This window comes from Lytechinus pictus, chromosome 18 (genome assembly GCF_037042905.1).
Source record: "Lytechinus pictus isolate F3 Inbred chromosome 18, Lp3.0, whole genome shotgun sequence".
NCBI lineage: Eukaryota > Metazoa > Echinodermata > Echinoidea > Temnopleuroida > Toxopneustidae > Lytechinus > Lytechinus pictus.
This window is the reverse complement of record NC_087262.1, coordinates 11822297-11842222: the sequence shown is the minus strand read 5'-3', so window position 1 is coordinate 11842222 and position 19926 is coordinate 11822297. Positions and strand designations below refer to the sequence as shown.

General features: G+C 36.8%; 2 protein-coding genes across 2 annotated transcripts; both read right to left on the bottom strand.

The window, feature by feature from the left end:
* Positions 1-3402: 3402 nt before the first annotated feature.
* LOC129281525 (D(2) dopamine receptor-like) lies at positions 3403-7732 on the bottom strand. Its single transcript, XM_064113363.1, has one exon. It carries the CDS (start codon positions 7684-7686, stop codon positions 6487-6489), a length of 1200 nt encoding a protein of 399 aa, XP_063969433.1. The 5' UTR covers positions 7687-7732; the 3' UTR covers positions 3403-6486.
* A 4014-nt stretch (positions 7733-11746) lies between these two features.
* On the bottom strand, positions 11747-18716 carry LOC135157488 (uncharacterized). The gene is made up of 4 exons (XM_064113238.1): positions 18650-18716; positions 16362-16439; positions 15875-16087; positions 11747-12617 (listed from the first exon to the last, which is right to left on the bottom strand). The coding sequence occupies exons 2-4, from the start codon at positions 16404-16406 to the stop codon at positions 12531-12533; spliced, it is 345 nt and encodes a 114-aa protein (XP_063969308.1). The 5' UTR covers positions 16407-16439; positions 18650-18716; the 3' UTR covers positions 11747-12530.
* Positions 18717-19926: the final 1210 nt, after the last annotated feature.

The window sequence follows — 19926 nt, the reverse complement described above, 5'->3', positions numbered from 1 at the left end:
TGAATATACAAATAAACTACTTAAAATCCCCATTTAATGACAGTTTATCAAAAAATTTGGCTCGCGATTTGCGCTTGCATTAATGGTTAAAAATATATTAACTGATGCATCCTATTCATGACTACAAAAGTGCTTGAAATGTCCAGTTTTCAGACCATAATATCATCAGATTTCGTGCCGTCATTAGGCATTAATGAGTAAGATATTAATTTAGAAATTAAATTGTCCCTTTTGTTTTGTCTCGCGCTTAGCAAGAGAAATAGGAAAATATTCATCATTTTCATATGATGGCATGTCCTAAGGATGTCCCGGTCCTATTTGTCAAAACTCAAAGTAATAATAGAACATATCAGCTCTTTATTAAATGCAATCCATATCCACCTCACAATTTCCCTACAAAGTGCTTGAAATTGACTCTGTTTTTTAGTCGGAATATCAAAAAGTTTAATCTATTTAAATCATTATCCAGTTTCAGATCACAATATCAAAAATTTTCTGCTCGCGCTTTGTGCTCGCATTATCAAGTTAGGAAGATCCCATATTACTCATTATTTTCATGATTTACAAAACATGAATAGAGTGTCCCGTTCTAGGTCTAAATCTCGATTTTTCCACTCGCGCTTCGCGCTCGTATAAATTGGTTAGTTATATAGCCATCCTCTTCACGATTACAAAAATTGATTGAAATTTTCCATTCTTTATGTAGAAATTTCAAAATGATTCAGCTCGCGCTTCGCGCTCGCATTATTTGATTGTTGAAATATGTAGCGTCTTCATGGCTAAGTGCAAGCAGTCCTTAACAGGTACCTTTTTGATCATATTAAATGTATACATATAAAAATTTTCTGCTTGCGCTTTGGGCTCGCATTATTAATGTAAGGAAGATCCCCAATTACTCATCCTTTTCATGATTTACAAAACATAGAGTGTCTCGTTCAGTAGGTCTAAATCTCGCGCTCGCATTATTTGATTTTTAAAGTATTTAACGTCTTCATGGCTAACTGCAAGCAATATTTAACAGGTACCTTTTCCATCAGTTCATTTCTGCTCGCGCTTCGCGTTCGTAGTAATTATTTAGTTTCATACACATCTTTTTCAGGATAACAAACATTGACCAGAATGTTCAAATTTTAGGAAAAATACATAAAATATCCTTAAAAATTTAGCTCGCGCTTTGCTCGCATTATATGAATAAGGATTATATTATATATTCATGTTGATTTATAATAAAGCTAAGAAGTGATTATTAGGACTACCCCTTTAAAGAGACCAAAATCATCATCGAGCGGCCGATCGGGGAAAATATGGTTTTAAAAACCCCGCCCCCCCCCCCTATTGGCGAAGGCTGGATCCGCCCCTGCTCTTCTGCTTTCCAGCAACTTATACACCATACATTCGCGCGCGCCCCTCTCTCTCTCTCCCTCTTTCTCGTTTTGTTCTTTCACACTATTTATTTTCATTGGTTACCGCTTGATTTATTTCACATTTATCAGCATTATAATTATTAATATTTTTATCAATATTTTTAATACGTCTTGGGCTTTATCTACCCTTGCACCTTTTTTCATTCAAACGAAAGCATGATCATCACTGGCGTACAGATAGGGGAGGGGCGTGCTAGTGGTCACGGATCCCCCCCCCCATTCTCCCTACTAATAAAAAAAAAAGAATAAAGGAAAGGAAACTAAATGTCATCCTTGTCTGGCCCCCTCCATTTTTTTTGGCTCATTACGCACCTGGTGAGTTACTATAAGACGAGACTTCGGTTGTATTTTATTCTATTCTGTGCAATAGCAACAATATAAATATATTTCAATAAATGAGTATATGTATGTATATCTCTCATAACGTATAAACAAATAATGTTGTTTTTAAAAGAAATAATATATATACATACCAGTAATAATATAGTAACATATTCATGAAACCCAATAACACATCGCACTGAATTTATAATGCGAGCACGAAGCGCGAGCTGTTATCAACCTGGAAATGGAACATTTATACGCATTTTTTTTTTAATTGTAAACATGAAGCATACCTATTGAATTTCACCTGGAGCAAATATCTCCACTTCGGAGCATATTTCGCCAGAGCGATTTTGACGTTAAGAAGTTTTTTTTGTAGGCCCTACTGTCATAATAATTACATGAACACGCGTAATTTTTTTCATTTTAATCACCAGGCACGTAATAAAACTTAAACAAATGCCCCCAAGGAATAAGAAATTAAGAATATCTATCCCTCATTTGTGCTTATCCATTTTTTCTACTTCTTTATATGTTATGTATCAGGGGCCGGGAGCTGGGGGGCTTCAGCCCCAATTTTTTTCTCCAAAACCGTGTACAAAAACGTAAAAATTACCATATGATTGTGATTTTTAGCATGGTCAGCCCCCACTTTGAAAACCGTTCCGCGCCCCCTGTGTATGTCATGTAATATATCATGCAAGCATAGTCTAAGTTTACTTTGCATTGACGTCTTCATCCTGTGCTACAATTGTTACGCGCATTGTTACGTACGAATAGATGAATAAATAAATGTCGCATTATCGGAGCAATTTACGGCGGAGCAAATATTGACGGAGCAGATTTTGGCGGAGCAAATATCGGCGGAGCAGATGTCGACGGAGCAAATATCGGCGGAGCAAGTGTCGGCGGGAGCAAATATCGGCGGAGCAATTGTCGACGGAGCAACTGTCGGAGGAGCAACTGTCCGGAGCAATTGTCGGCGGAGCAGTTGTCGTATTTTGCGTAGCAATTGTCGGCGGAGCAGATGTTGGCGGAGCAATTGTCGGGTCACCCTTAAAACATCGAGGCATATAGAAAGAGGCACTTTAATGTAATCCTAACTTGTTGTGCATTACTTATGTTTTACGATTGTTATCATTATCATTAATAAATTCTTTATATCGTATATGTAATAATATCTTTTGCATGTATTTGCTTTATTTTTGAATGCATGCAGAATTAAGAACAAACATTCAAACTTAAGTCATTCCGATGAATTCATTCATAATTTAGTGGTAAAGTGTTTTACATCTTCATTAGATTTCCGTCTCTTTTTGGACAGAAATACATTGAAATTTGACCATCAGAATCTTTACTGTATTATTCCTTTCTCTATCTTTTTCTCCCCCCCCCCCCTCTCTCTCTCTCTCACACACACTCACCCTCACACACACCCTCGCACACACACGAGCGTACCCAAACTCGACACACTAAAAAAACACACACAAAAAAGAAAATTGCATTCGCTGACAGTATGCCGATAGCATTCCCTTTTCAATGTAGAATAAAAAAACACTTTTGATATGCCTTGCTCAGGCACACCCGTAGGTGCCATAACCGTGTATATCGAACTTTAATTCAAATTTTGTCTAGTACGTACTCGGCCACGATACCTCTACCACACTCACTTTTTATACATTTTTTAAAATTTATTATTACTTTTTAAAGTAAACACATGCACACATTAATACTAATATGACTGTAACTGCATTCCCATCATATCTAAGGATCAACTAGCATAGTTGATTAAACATGTTAAATACCAGCAGACCTTGCATGGCCAAAGGCATAAGTTCCTTAGAAAGGGATCGAACTTGGGACATTGTTGTGTGTCAAAAGTCAAGCACCTTAGACCACTTGGTCCCGACTCCTCATATTTAATGTTTTGATTAGTTCTCGTCTATGTACAGAATAATGAAATTACGTTAGAAAATAGAGAAAAGTGGCATCATTGCAACCATGACCTATATAATTATGTACGTGAACCAAAGCGAATGGGGGAGAAGCCCCACCCCCCATCCCCAGCAAAAAAAGGAAAGAGATAAGAAAAAGAAGGGGTAGGGGAAGATGGAAAGGGCGAAAATAAAGGGGAAAATTGAAGAGATTTGTTTTGTTTTGTATGGTTATTGTTTTCTACTAACAGGGGGCCGCAGAACGAATTTAAAAATGGTGGGGTCAGAGGGGGAGGTGGATATGAACATGCATGAAATTACAACTTAATGGTTATAGTTTTCTCAATTTTTGTACATGGTTTAATATTTAAATTAAAAAAAAAGAAAGGAAGGGGCTAAGGCCCCCCCCCCATGCGGCCGGGTCTGCGGCCCCGTATGTTTTTTTTAACAGACGTGTATGAATCATAAGTTATTTACGTCTTCGTGCATGGGGCTGATATTACCATTACTGTTAACGTTTTCATCAGAAAAACATGACCAGGGTTCGAATCTCAAACTCTGCATCAGTACAATTTTCCGATGTATGGCGTGTATACATCACAGCTGCACATCACAATGGTCCCGCCTGTGTAAACTGTAATATAACTTAACAAAATGTTGTCGTTTATTTTAGATATTTAATTCAACTAACTCGAATTGCACATACTTGCAAGACATCGATATTCAGCAAAAGGGGCCGATCTACCTACCAAAAATAATGACATTTCGTCCACGAAAAAATTTGACAAGCAAAAAAAAAAGAAAAAAAAATGGATCCGCCAGTGTTCAGCAATAACAAAAGCAATGTAAGATAATAACAACTGGCACGTATTCTGAAGTCGGGTTTAACTTAGACCATGGTCTAACTCTGCATATTGGAAGCCAATGTCCAAAGTTTGTTTACCTTGAATGCATCTCATGTTTACAACTGTGCTCCGACAACTATCTTATTTATCGTGTATTTGGACCGGAGTCAAAGGAAGCGATAAATTGAACATCTATACTGTTGGAGATTTATGTCACAACTGGGTTCCATAGTTAAACCACAACGTTAGATCAGAATTTAAATCAACCCGTCTTCAGAATACGGGCCAAAGACCACATTTTAGACGTATCGTTTATTTATATGTACAAAGCAAGCAACCAATCTATAAATGACACAAGGTGAATACTGAATAGTGAAAATTTACTAGTTGATAATACATAAATATTTACAATACAGATAGAAATATAGAGAAATGTCTTTCATATTGGCAAGGAAATCATCAATGTCCTTCAGTCTTGGATAGAATCAATCATTGAAGCAGATCAAGAGGTGTGGTTCATGAGGGTTCGAACGAACCCCATCGCAGCCCTCCGAAATTTAATCTAGATTTGCCAATCTCCACCCGAGAGAAGATACATGTAGTTATAGGCCTATACTCAAGTTAAATATGGCAGCACAAATTTTGCCTTGCCCTATATACTAATCGTGCAACATTAATTCATAGTGCGAATATTCTTGTGTAACAACTATTTATGGCTTTATTTACCTAAGAAATATCATTAGGATAATTGTTAATGGTAACTATCGGATAATGACAACTACGAGGCATATTATCTTGGCTTTTTTTTGTTATATATATATAGACCATCATGTTGATTTTCATATTCCTCTTTACGAACTGGAAATTTTGCGTGATGCACATTGGCATCTTTTAATAGAAATCCAGGAATCGGGGAGGGGGGGGGGGTAATAATGATAATAAGCCGAGATTCTAAAGTGCACTCCAAATGAATAGGCCTATATTCATTTGTTGGCTGATAATGAAAGGTTCAAGAAAATTTCAAAACTTCTAACCACAACTATTGTGGTTAGGAGTGCAGCGGTATATTATTATACCGCTGATATTCACACAATACATACAAAACAATATATATGCAAGTGCCTCCGTTTGGGAAGGGGTATATTTGCCATCCATTTTTTTTCTTCAATTAATCCCATGCATTGGTGCCCTTTCTACGTTCTTCCCTAAAATTTACACCTTGACCTGAAACAGATAATAATTCGCAGTCAGTTCTTTTATAGCGCACACATATATTTATGTATGTCCCTACACACTTAAATGAAACATTGAACACAAATTAAGTAAGAGATGAAAATAGAAAGTAGATGAAAAATGTTGGGCAGAGTTTAAATTGCGTGTTATTGAAACAGATGATCACCAACCTGTAGTTACAAGTGAAATTTCATTTCCCTCTTTATTGAAACAATTTAAGATAATGATTGTGAACTTCCCATTACAAAAAAAAAAAAAAATCACTTTTTTTTTGGGGGGGTTCAAATTATTTTTTATGAATACGTTCATAACGACTCTCCCGATTAACCGATTTTATCATATTCTGTGAATATACCCATGCGCTATTTGATGAGGGGGGGGGGCAAGACATCACACAGTTTGTTCCCATTTTAATCAAAGGGTTATATAGATCAACACCATGGGCAGAGGATTATCTTTTGTGTGTTTTTTATGGGGGGGGGGGGTCGCAACGATAGTTGCCCCATCCACCCCCCAAAAAAATCCTCTGCGCTGCACACATGATCAACACGACTTATAGGCATACCTCTCCTTTTTATGAACTCCCTTTTTTCTCCATCTCTTTCCATTTTCTTCCATTTTACACTAGGTTAGTCGACTCCTGATCCTCCCTTTAGCAACACCCTGTTACAATTTAACATGCAATTGAAAACCTTGCGCGCTTAATTCGTGTTGAAGTATGCTGCTTTAAGCAGATCCATCGTAAGTCGTGTCGGTATTGACGTCAATAGGATCATCGAACATCGCTTTACTCTGAACCTTTCCCCCGACTATCAAGTCCCTGACAGCCTTGCGGAACTCCTGGTAACGGATGCTGTAGATGATGGGATTGATGCTGGAATTGAGAGCAGCCAGAATCAAAAAGCATTTGAAAATCGGAGATTCCAACCCCAATTCTGTTTGCTTACGGAGCAACATTTCAATAAAAAACAAAATTTTAGTGGGCGTCCAACAAACAATGTACGCGATGATAACGATGAACATCATTTTGATAACAGCTCTGCTGGCGGCAAGGTGGTGTGATTTAGAACCTTCAAAACGCTTCGACTGGGCTTTCAGCTTGATGACGATTAAGGTTTGGGTAACAGCCATGATGATGGCTGGTATGAATGACTGAACTAGTGTTACATAGAAAGAAAAGGCCACATCAAGCTCGTATGACGTTTCCAAAAGATCACATCGACAGTTTACTTTGTCGACGTCAACTCTGAAGGTACCGGGAATGCATATCAACATAGACAAGATCCATAAAAAGACAACTACTTTAGACACTCGCCGTCTGGTCAAGATCCTGTTAAAGTAGATCGGGCGAGTGACCGCTATGTAGCGTTCAACAGAGATGGCAGTCAGCACGAACCCTGACATGAAGGTCCAAATCCACCAGTAGACTGGAAGCCAGACCAGTTTGCAGTAGACCTGTCCGAGCCAAGATACAGGAACTGTTTTGGCGGATGGGACGGGTAGCAACGCAATTGAAGTAAAGAGATCTGCCACAGCAAGTGCGCATATGAGGGTGTCCGTAGATCGGCTATTAGCTCGCCGTTGAAAGAGAACAATGATTACCAAGAGGTTTCCGATGATGCCGACCAGCCCAACGAGAAGCTCTCCAAAAGTAACCCATGTCCAAGATATTGGATACCAAGACCATGAGCCATTAACCTTGGCGGTATCATCGACGGTGTATTCGAAGCTTACTGTCGTAATGTCCCATCTATCGTCAAGCTCTTCATGCAGCGTGTCATTCGGACTTTTCAAGGAATCACCGTGGTCCTCTTCCAACGCGAACCCTTGATCAGTTGCATCAGGAATATCAGTAGAGATCACACTTGTTCCCCAAGTGTTCTCAGTTGTCGCTGATGATGTCAGAGACAAGGCTCCCAGACTCATTGCTATGGATATAGAAAGATACAGATCCACTAACCTCGTGAGATGCATGATCCTTATGACACGTGTACAAATAACCTGTGAGAAAAGGATTTAAGTCGTGGGTTAAAGTAAGTACTATCAGCTATCTGAGATGAATGTGCAGATATGTATAGATAGATGTGTAATAAAAAGAATATGATCACTTTGTACGACCAAGCTCAGTTAATAATTTATCTACACTGTTAGAAAAATTTCCGTTTTTTAACGGAAAAAGTCCGGCAGCAAAATTTCCGGACTTTTTTTTTTTTTCCGTAAATTTACAGAAAGTGGTAATTTGTGGAAAAGTTCTGTAAAATTTACAAGATTCCGTAAAATACAATTCTTGAAAATACGGACTTTATTTACGGAAACTTTACAGAAAATTTACATAAATTAACATGATTCCGTATAAATAATTAACGGAAAAAAAAAAATTGTCCGGAAATTTTGCTGCCGGAATTTTTTTTTTTAATCCGTAATTTTACGGATTCCTTTTACGTAAAATTACCGTACTTTTACAGAATTCCCATGTAAATACGGATTTTATTTACGGAAATTTTACAGAAAATTTCCGTGAATTAACATGATTCCGTATAAATAATTAACGGAAAAAAAAAATTTGTCCGGAAATTTTGCTGCCGGAATTTTTTTTTTTAATCCGTAATTTTACGGATTCCTTTTTCGTAAAATTACCGTACTTTTACAAAATTCCCATGTAAAATACAGATTTTACTTACGGAAATTTTACAGAAAATTTACGTAAATTTACATGATTCCGTATAAATAATTAACGGAAAAAAAAAATTTGTCCGGAAATTTTGCTGCCGGAATTTTTTTTTTTAATCCGTAATTTTACGGATTCCTTTTTCGTAAAATTACCGTACTTTTACAAAATTCCCATGTAAATTTACACATTTCTGTAAAAAAACAAGTTTACAGAATTCATGAATTTTTAACAGATATTTTTTAATCAGTAGATACCTTACAATAGGAACGCTGATTTGCTATTTAAACATGTACTCCCAAACACATGGTAGATTGTATGAATGCATTCACTTAAGGCCTGAACAAAAATTGTGTTGCCCTTTTCTGACCTGGACAAATCGGGCCAGCTTTTTTCAATAATTTTTTTCATACTAAGCTTACTATTTCTAGAATAAAACATGGCAAAAGCGATTGTGTCTCGCCCACTCATTCAGAAATATCGTGATTTGGGAGGGCACACAACATAATTGTATTGGAACTTCATTGTGAAATGACTGGGATGGAATAACACTTGTCATAAGAGCCTTGCACATAAACTTTAATGTTGACCTGAAAATTCAATTCAATTCAAAATGGTTTATTAAAAATCCTTTCTTTGCGGCAAAAGCCGAATTGCGAAAGTTTACATTTCAAACAAAGTCATCAATAACAAGGTAAAAAAACTTATAGTACTACGAACAAATTTCAATATAGACATATATGTAACAAAGTACAGTATATCATGAATAAATTTAAATCGATACTCACTGATCAATTAAAAAAAAATATATATTCAAAATACATGTAAATATGAGTGGATAGAGGAAATGAATTGGAAAGCAGAAAGGAATAAAAATAGTGGAAGAGAGAAGAGAGGCAGAGAGAGAGAGAGAAGAGAAGAAATTAAAGAAGGGAAGGTATACAGAGAGAAAAAGGCGAAGAAGCAATTAGGTCACATTTTTTCATACATGCTGCACTAATACATATTTTGGCAATTTTTGTGACTTCAATTCAAATATTAAGTTTACGACTAGATATCAGTGAATAATTGCTCATATGAAAGAAAAATATTTTGATTAACAAAGTAAAATGAAATGAAACTTGAGTTCGCCAACATAAAGAGAACTCAACATTAGAATTATTATGTAATCTGCATTTTACAAAAAACAACAATCTTTTAAAGGGGAATCCAGCCTTGGCCATAACATGTTGTGTTGGGAAGGAGAAAAATAAATTAAACAGAATGGTGAAAGTTTGAAAGAAATCGGACAAGCAATAAGAAAGTTATAGCTGCTTTAAAATTGAGATCACTAATACTATGTAGATTGCAAATTGGCAACTGGGTAAGTAAATTATGACAAGGGGCAAGGACAACTTTCCCATAGGCCATGTACTTTATTATCAGGGATTTGTGGTTTTCTCCTAAGTACCCATTCCCCTGGGGCAGTAATCTGAATATATCCCAGGTATCATATTGTTCTATGTCCTCATGAAAGAAAAATATAATTTGAAATAAAACTTTTGGGAAAAATGACATTTTAGCCATAATATGTATTGGAGTACATGGAAGAGTAGTCCTTGCCTTACATCACTATGACATCCCATATGCGGCCAATTTGAAGTCTCCATGGGTATAGTGATTACCAATATTTACAACTTTTAAAAATTCATAATATTCTTGTTGTGTGTCCAATATTGTTCAAACTTTCACCAATCAACTTGTCTGATTTTTCTTTCCCTTATAAAAACAAGTTTTTATTTGGGTTGGATTCCCCTTTAATGATATCACATTTTAAGAGTCCAATGAATGATGAGTTCTTTAATTCTCAGCCATTCTTAGTTTGATATTATTATACATGTAACGATGGGGGAAGATATATACAAAAAAACTACTCCTTGTAATCAATTCTTTTAGAGTTAAGGTGCCGAATCAACGAGGGCAAGGGGCTATTTCTATATCGTGAAGTTCGACATCGCATCTCCACTATTCCGGCCAAGCTTCTAGTCTGATATTGACAAGTCCTATTTTGAGGTAGAAGGTGATACAGTTTAGACGTGGGGATTTGCATAGACTTCGCAAACGCAAGACAGAGTTTGATCCGTCTATCTTCAAGAGACATCAGTTTTGACTGGAGTAAAGCATGCTCATATGAAGAATATGCTGCTCCAAAAATGATTCTAAGGGCACGTTTCTGAATACGTTCGATGACTTGTACTTGTTGTTTTGTTAGTGCTCCTGACCATACAGGTACAGCATATTCAACAACTGGTCTCACGAAACTAGTATATACAACTATAAGGTCCTGAAATTACAGACTATGATATTTCAAAGTGCGAAGAACATATAAACGACTATTTGCGCGCTTGACCATATATTCAACATGTGTAGACCATTTCAAATCCGACTGGATATAGACACCAAGTAATTACAAAGTATTGCTACGATACAGAGACACATCATGGAGTGAGAGCACCGTCGGGTTTGGTACATTTCTACAAAAACTTATGTCCATTGTGGAACACTTTGACCTTACCATGTGACCTCCAACTGCAGCATAACATGCAGGTCGCCTAAGTACATCTACCATCCAAGTTTGGTTGAAAAGTGACTTACGGTTGCGGAGTTAGGTGTGCTGCCAGGCCATCTGGCAACGATGGTTGTTATTTTCTGATGATTTTTTGATTCTAGGACATCTACCCCCCGGACATCTACCACCCGGACATCCACCCCCGGACATCCACCCCCTTAGGACATCTACCCCCTAGGACAAGTACCCCCTAGGACATCTACCCCCCGGACATCTACCCCCCGGACATCTACCCCCCGGACATCTACCCCCCCGGACATTTACCCCCCGGACATTTACCCCCCGGACATCTACCTCCCGGACATCTACCCCCCCAGACAGGCTACCCCCGGGCATCTACTCACGGATATTTTGGATACGGGGGGTAAATGTCCGGGGGGTAGATGTCCGGGGGGGTAGATGTCCGGGGGGGTAGATGTCCGGGGGGGTAGATGTCCGGGGGGGTAGATGTCCGGGGGGTAGATGTCCGGGGGTAGATGTCCGGGGGTAGATGTCCGGGGGTAGATGTCCGGGGGGGGGGGGGGTAATTGTCCGGGGGGTAGATGTCCGGGGGGTAGATGTCCTAGGGGGTACTTGTCCTAGGGGGTAGATGTCCTAAGGGGGTGGATGTCCGGGGGGTGGATGTCCGGGTGGTGGATGTCCGGGGGGTGGATGTCCAGGGGGTAGATGTCCGGATACGTTTTCTGATCACAAACAACCTAGCAGAAGACAAAAGAGCAATATCAAATCTTGCATTCATAACTGTCTCTATATCGTTCTGGGCACTTAATTTTCAATTTTCTTTGGGACATCCAATGGGAGCACACAACAATTGAGTTTTGCAAGTTTATCACATATTTGGAATGCAATTTTAACATGCATGCACATTAAAATTATTGGTGTGCTTTCCTTGTTAGGTTGATTTATCCAACAATCACCCATCCACTGCTTCCATTGCTCAGTACTTGCAAAAAAATAAATAAATAAAAATGCATATTAAAAAAATATGCTACAGAATTAACTACTCATTTTAAAAATTGCCCAATCAAATACGAATCGAATAATTACTATAAATGAAACTGAAGTGATAGGAAATCCTAGGACAGAAAATTAATGTAACATTCTTTTTTTTGCCAAACTTTTTACAAAATAGTACATTGTTCTAGTTATAGTAATTTAAGTGGCTTTCACATTTGCTTGTATTAGCAATTGCAATCATTTGATCACAATATATGTCGCACACAATCACAAAGGTTGCAAGCAGTCTCAGCAGTCTCTTGTGAAAAGGGCCTAAGAAAGGGTATAATTAATCTAACCTGTACATTGATCGAGTATCTATTCTTCCTGTTGAGGAAGTATATTGCCTGATCCCCATCAGGGCTCCTGATGTAGACATGTGTCCCATCAATTGCACCTATCACTCCTGGAAATCTGCAGTACTGGTAGAACTGTCGCTGAGTTGCTTCAACTTCATCTCTTGTCGAAGGAACTTCATGTATTGCCTCTTCCTTCTTGCTATAGCTTCCGACACATCTTTGATGATTCGACACATTGATGACTGTGATATTGCTGCCTCATCACCATGCATCTTTTGAAATGATCCTGTAAAATCAAACAAACCATATGGTTGATAGGTCATTGTTTCGAGGTAATTATAAAACATTTCATTGAAGCACATACAGATACTTCTGATGACAAAAAAAATTAAGCACATATTTCATCAAAAATTAATATCAGACAATTTTCTGCAATTCATTTTAACAAGTGGAAGGCCTCTTGCAGTGTCGCCATCATTACACGATTCGATATAGCAGCAGTACTGACTTAAAAAGCAGCTATTGAATAATGTTTATTTTCTGCCCCTTGCTTTTATGACTTTTTACCTTGATGTTTTTGCACATCTATTGATAAAAGTTCGAAAAAATTGGTACGGTACCCCCAAAGTGTACCAATATATAACATGGCGCGCAACATTATTATTATTATTATTATTATTACTTATTATTTGTACTGCGCTTTTCCCATTAGGCCCAAAGCGCTTACAATAAATTAATTAAATGTAATATTTTAAAAACTACAAAGTACGAAAGAGATGAGTTTTTAATGACTTTTTGAAAATTGCTAATGTTGGAGACTGTCTAATTATTAGTGGCAGGTCGTTCCAGGATTTTGAAGCCGACACCGTAAAAGTTCTGTCACCAGCTAATGTACGAGTTAATGAATATGTGAGGCGAAGGTGATCACTGGCCGACCTAAGTGCTCTAGTTGGTGTATACAGATTCAAGCAGTTACTTAAATACTGTGGAGCCTGTTTATTCAGTGTTTTGTAGACAATCAAGAGTAATTTGAAAGTAATTCTCTGTTTAAAAGGAAGCCAGTGAAGAGAATTAAAGAGTGGTTGGGAAGGATGATCTCGGGAAACCTGTAAAATTAATCGTGCTGCCCAATTTTGTAGTCTTTGAATACGAATTAATTGATTAGAGGGAATTCTCGCTACCCCAAATAGGAACAAAAATCTCATAATGCGCGAGACGAGATAATTTTCACTCCGTCGGGTCGTCATCACCACTTCCGGTTTAGAGTCATGCTCGCGCGAGGTTCGCGATACTGAGTTTTCCACCACGCTGAAATCGATGCCAATCAGCGTAATATGTACAGAGTATAATACTTTTTATTACATTTGGTCAGTTTTGATTCCATTTGAATCATAAATAAAAATAAAAAATATATTTCACGTGAGAATAATTTTTATTCATGTTTTTATTTGGTTATAAAAAAATCAAACAAATAATGAATATCTTAAAATTTTGCATTTAGCGACCGGCCTGACATCACGATCGTATTCAACTACTAGACACTAAATATATTCAGCATTCATTTCGTTCAATTTTTCGTCGACCACAAAATGGATAAAAATCAGTTTCGGAACTTGAAACAATCTTAACTGACAGATGAATACCGTGCAATGGAAAGCGTCAGGCAGAATTAGTGACTTTAGCAGAAAAGGCTGTAAAACTGTTAGTGAAAGAGAGGGTTGTGATCACGAACTTTCCGAGCGAAAGCTACGTTGTGTTGGTGTGCATGACGGCACTGTTGATCTAAATGGCAAAACAGTGCGTTGGACTTCCGAACAGGAAGTTGTAATACCGAAAAAGCTATCCCATAATGCAATGCACGTTACAGGGATTTTCCCGGATCTCGGCGAAATCGCTATTTGGTGTAGCGAGAATTGTAGAAAGGAGCCCATTGCAATAATCGATACAAGACAGAACCAATGAACGAACAGCATTGTGACAGGCAGACTGGTCAATGAACCTTCTGATTCTAGAAATGTTCCTTAAATAAAAAGTGACTGTGCTACAGATATGAGAGATATGGTACGACATTGACATACATGGTATTTCCCATACATATTACACAAAGTAGATGTCTATGTGTGATAATTCACATGAACATAAGTCAAATAAAAAACATTTCTAAATATTCATTTGGAACTTATGATAATCATGTGGAAACCAACTCGCAGATCTAATGAGCTGTGACCTTTGACCTGCGGACTCCGAATTTGAACTGAGCCTGTATTTTGGTGTCCCATACCTACACACCAATTTTTTTTTTTAATCCATTAAATATTTTTTTTACTTATTGCGCGGAAACCAAGGGGGGGACGGACAGGGGCAATGCATGACCATCCAGGTGCCATTTTGTAAATTTCAAGTCCATTTGCATACTATTCCTAATCCCATCCTTACTCTCTTATCCTGCATGCTACACACTTCTAACAAATTGCTGTAGATTTTTTAAGAGTTGCTCTTCATATTGAAGTATGACTTGCCCTTCAAAATGCCGTCTTCTTGCCCTAAATTCAAATCCGAAATAGTCTACATTTGAAAAAAAATCATATTTATTGAAATAGAAAGTAGGAAAATCGTAAAAATGGCCGTAACTTCCTTGTTTTTATTCATTTTGGTCTGATATTTTTCAGGGTTTGCTAATGGTAACATGCTTCCTTATTCATCTTTTTTTTTACGCATAGTAAAATAGCAATAGTAAAATGGCCATCACTTACTTGTTTTCATTTATTTCAGTTTCATTTTTACAGGGTCGACTTATGATAGTCCAAAATTCAACTGTTTTTTTTTTTCATTCTACACATCAGTGACCATTACCTTTAAGAAATAGCGCTCTCTATTAAAAAGTTGGAAAACAGTAAAATCACTTCCTTGTTTCCATTTATCTTGGTATCACTTTTTTAGGGTTTGCTAATGGTATCATCCCTCATATGGCAAATGTTTTATTTTACGCATCAGTGACCATTGCCTATAAAAATAGTGCCCTCTTAATATTTTGAAAATGTATATCCTCAGGAGTTTTCTCTTTATCTCCTTCTGTTTCTTGCCCTCCATAAAATCACAGGCGTCAATACATGCACATTGTTCTGATACGATTGCAGTTCTAGTTTTTTGTGTGTATGTTCATCTCGACTTGTTATCTATGTGCCAAATTTCATAGCTTTTCATCGCAACACAGCCAAGATTCGGGGGGGGGGGGCAGGGGTGATCTGCCAATTTAGGGTTATGACGAATTTATAACTATAACCTGACATAACAGTTCTAACAGCAGAAACATCAGAGCTTCACTCCTGCTGTGGTAGTTTTGGAATTTTTAAGTATGCAATTCATAGGTACTCGACTGTTTGCTTAAATTATACTCTTACTTATGTGCTCCCTCTCTGATTTCTAGATATTGTCATCATCATCAACTTTGTCAGGAGACCTAAAATTAATAGAAACAACCTCAGTCAAATAGATTTAACAGAGCCCAAAAACACTCAATAATCGTTTAATTCAATTACCCACCGCATAAAAACGGAGAGCCGTCAACACCTTCAAATAAACGGGAAGTGGATCATTCCTCTGTGTGTCCCTCTTCAATTCTGCTTCCAGCATGTTGATGATGTAAATGACGGTTTCTTTTGACAGTCGATACCGATCTCGAAATGGCCCATCCTCGTACGATTCCAATGGATTTCTAGCATCCCGTAGCCCACGACGTGGTCTTGGCAAAGGTAGCTGTACATGTATGCAGAAGAGTTGAATATTATTTTTAATTCTTTTATTTTGTGATCTTTATAAACGTTCCAAACAGTGAACATGTGCATGAAGATTTGATTACACATCTACCAACATAATTACTGCAATCTTAATTGTCTTCAAAAGAATGTCTGTAAACAAAAACTACATTCAAAATGTTATTTCAAGTTTTCATTTTTGTTATCTCATCAAATCATTTCAATAATACTTTTAAACAAATTAAAACAATGTAAACCAAATTTATCAATCATACCTCTCTTAGCAATTCAAGGTTGTGAAGGTGATGGAGATAATCCATGGGTGTAGGTAGATGACAACCGACAACGTAATTCTGTGAAACAATTGTCAAATAACACAAACATTATTTTTTAATAAATAGGCAAATAATTGGAAACATATACATATAAAAATAATTCATTGGTTTATCACTTTATACAGATCTCATAGTGATTGTTAAATAAAACAAAAACATTGTAATAATTTGTGCAAGATGCCTTTAAAAATAATTTTTTTTTGGGGGGGTGCTATATTTTCTCCATTATTTGCAAGTGATATGAAAAAGATTTTAGAACAAAATTTAAGTAATCAACTCTTTAATATTTCAGCCTCTAAAAATTGGCCTGTGCGGAAAGCATAAGAAAAAGGTATATTTTGAAATGCAATTTAGGCAAATTGAAAAAAAGCATTTCTTTCTCCTCTTTAAATGCACCAAATAGAACAAAATTATATGGGGTCTTCGGAAATTTTATTTGATCTATGAGAAGCAAATTCCCATAGAAGAAAGAATAATTACAGCTGAGAACAAATTTCGCTTTCTACTATATGGTCAACATATAGTCAATAGACCAGCATGTTTCCACTTATATTACACTTTCATTTAACGCATGTTTCCATTTTCATTATACAGTGGACATTGTATAATAATTTAATGAAACACAAGTGAAGACTCTCTTTAATTGATATGTAATGGGAAAAATAGTCTGAGGAAAAAATAAAAGACCTGTTCTAAAACAAACAATTTAATCAAATAATTGGAATGTAGCAATAATTATAAAAATTTAAGCTTGAAAAGAGAATCATTTAATTATAGATAAACCCACAGAGCTGTAAGAAACTTCAACGCGGGCTTCAACCCTTCACAATAGTGACTACTTCACAATCATACGCACACTGTCACTAAACCCATGCCCACACGTCCAGAGAACACATGTACAGCACGCTTCGCATTACCTAAAGCGATGTTCGTGCAGGCTCCACTCCACTTCACTACCGCTACACTGTACGCTCCAACAAGGTCTTCAACATCGCTTGAGCCGAGGTAGCTTCGCATCACACATACACACACGGAACACACAGGCACCACAGTCTTAACTGAATAATCAGTGAGCGGCTGAGAATGGAAACCGTCGGTCGCTAGCCAGCACTAAGTCATTACTAGATCTACCTCGAGCGAAGTTCGTGCAGGCTCCACTCCACGTCTTCACTACCGCTAGTGACAAAGGTGGGATGGAAATGTTATTGTAAAAATTATAGAAAAAAAAATAAAACGAGGAAGAAAAACATTTTCCCCAACTCGTAGAATATTTTTGGTATTTTCTGAACCATCCAATAATATAATTTATTTATGCTGTTTGACCTGTGAGCGATCGCATGCGATGTTTTGAAATCGGCCGTGAATAGTGAAGTGAGGAAATATATATAGATACTGGCCCAAAATCAACAAGTTAGAGGATAACCAAAGGATGGACACGGAGTGAAATACGGGTGAAGAATAAGAAATTAAGCCATTTTTCTTTCTCGTTTATATATTTTTAAATTATTTTTACAATAAATAACATTTCCATTGGCCACCCCACCTTTGTCACTCGGAATATCCGATCGAGCTCACCGTCCCGAAGTTCGGGTAGGTGGAGTGTAGTAGTAGTGTAGGGGTAGTGAAGTGGAGCCTGCATGAACTTCGCCCGAGGACGGTATACACTACACTACAGTTGACATTGTCATTGATTTGATTTATTTAGATCTAGGCCTAATCAGTCTATCTACCCCTTTCTTTAAATAAATAAGTTTAATCTTTAATTGCACAAATTACATATTTTGAGGTTTATATTTTCATCTTGACATTTACAAATGAAGATACAATTACAAATGAATATATAAATGGCATCATAATATAAATATCTTTGTGAAGTTGTGAAGCTCATAAAACAAGCTTGGCCCACGGCTTCGCCCCTTCATTTCATTTAACCATACCTCAGATCAGGCGATGTTCGTGCAGGCTCCACTCCACTGGAGCCTGCACGAACATCGCCTGAGGTAGTTCAACCACAGCGTCAAAATATCCAACACTCAAATGCACCGATGGGACTGTAGCAGCGCGCATGCGACGATACATTGCATCGTCTGGACTTGTCAATGCCAAAACCTTGTTCGTAATCATGAAAACCAACACTATTAATTTCATGTAACTGCATAAAACGTATCAATATATTCCAGAGAAGTACAGCAGGAATTTCTTTTACGAATTCAAAGCAAAATACTTACGAATTTCTGATCAAGAAGATCACTTGAGTTGACACATCCAAGACCGCAAGGAAAATTCTCTTTGCAAATTAGCGGTTTTTTCACAAACTTCTCAAGTGCGCATGCTCGAAAAAGGCAGAAAATTTATCATTAACTTGATTTTTCTGTAAATTTTACAAATTTTCCGTAGAAATTGCATTTTACACATATTACGAATTAATCTGTGGCTTGTCCGTAAACTTACAGCTACACGTACTTTATAGTAAATAAACAAAGATTTACCGTAAACATATCTCCTTTCAATAATGATCTTCACTACAATTACGGACAACATCAGTAAATTTATCATAAACCTGATTTTTCTGTAAATTCTACAAAGTTTCCGTAGAAATTGCCATTTCTGTTAAATCATGTCCGTAAATTTACAGCTACTTTCTAGTAAATTTACAAAGATTTGTACCGTAAACCACTAAACGTCTCATTTCTGAGATTAATTTTTAATATATGTAAAGTGGAATTTCTACGGAAAATTTGTAAACTTTACAGAAAAATCAGGTTATATGATAAATTTTCTGACGTTGTCCGTACACTTACATCTACTTTACAGTAAATTTACAAGATGTACCGTAAACGTCTCCTTTCAATAATGATCTTCGTCTGTACAATTACGGATCAAAACGTTTGTAAAATTGATCATTTACCTGATTTTTATGTAATTTTTACAAATTTTCCGTAGTTTGTATAGTACAAATTAATCTGTTATCTTGTCCGTAAACTTACAGCTACTTTCTAGTAAATTTACAAAGATTTGTACCGTAAACCACTAAACGTCTCCTTTCAAGAATGATCTTCACTACAATTACGGACAACGTCAGAAAATGTATCATTAACCTGATTTTTCTGTAAATTTTACAAAATTTTCCGTAGAAAATGCACTTTACACGTGTTACAAATTAATCTGTTAAATCTTATCCGTAAACTTACATCTACTTACAGTAAATTTACAAGATGTATCGTAAACGTCTCCTTTCAATAATGATCCTCTGTACAATTACAGAAAACGTCCGTAAAATTTATCATTTACCTAATTATTATGTAATTTTTACAGGTTTTCTGTAGAAATCCGTAAATTTACAATTTTATTCCGTATTTTATCGTTTACGGACGATTTCTGTTAAATTTTGTCCGTAAAATTACGGCAATTTCTAACAGTGTATTTGAAAAGGATGGAATATCGAGGGGATGAGAGCAACGGTGTAAATGAATAAAACAAAATACGAAGAGAATGGTACATTTAT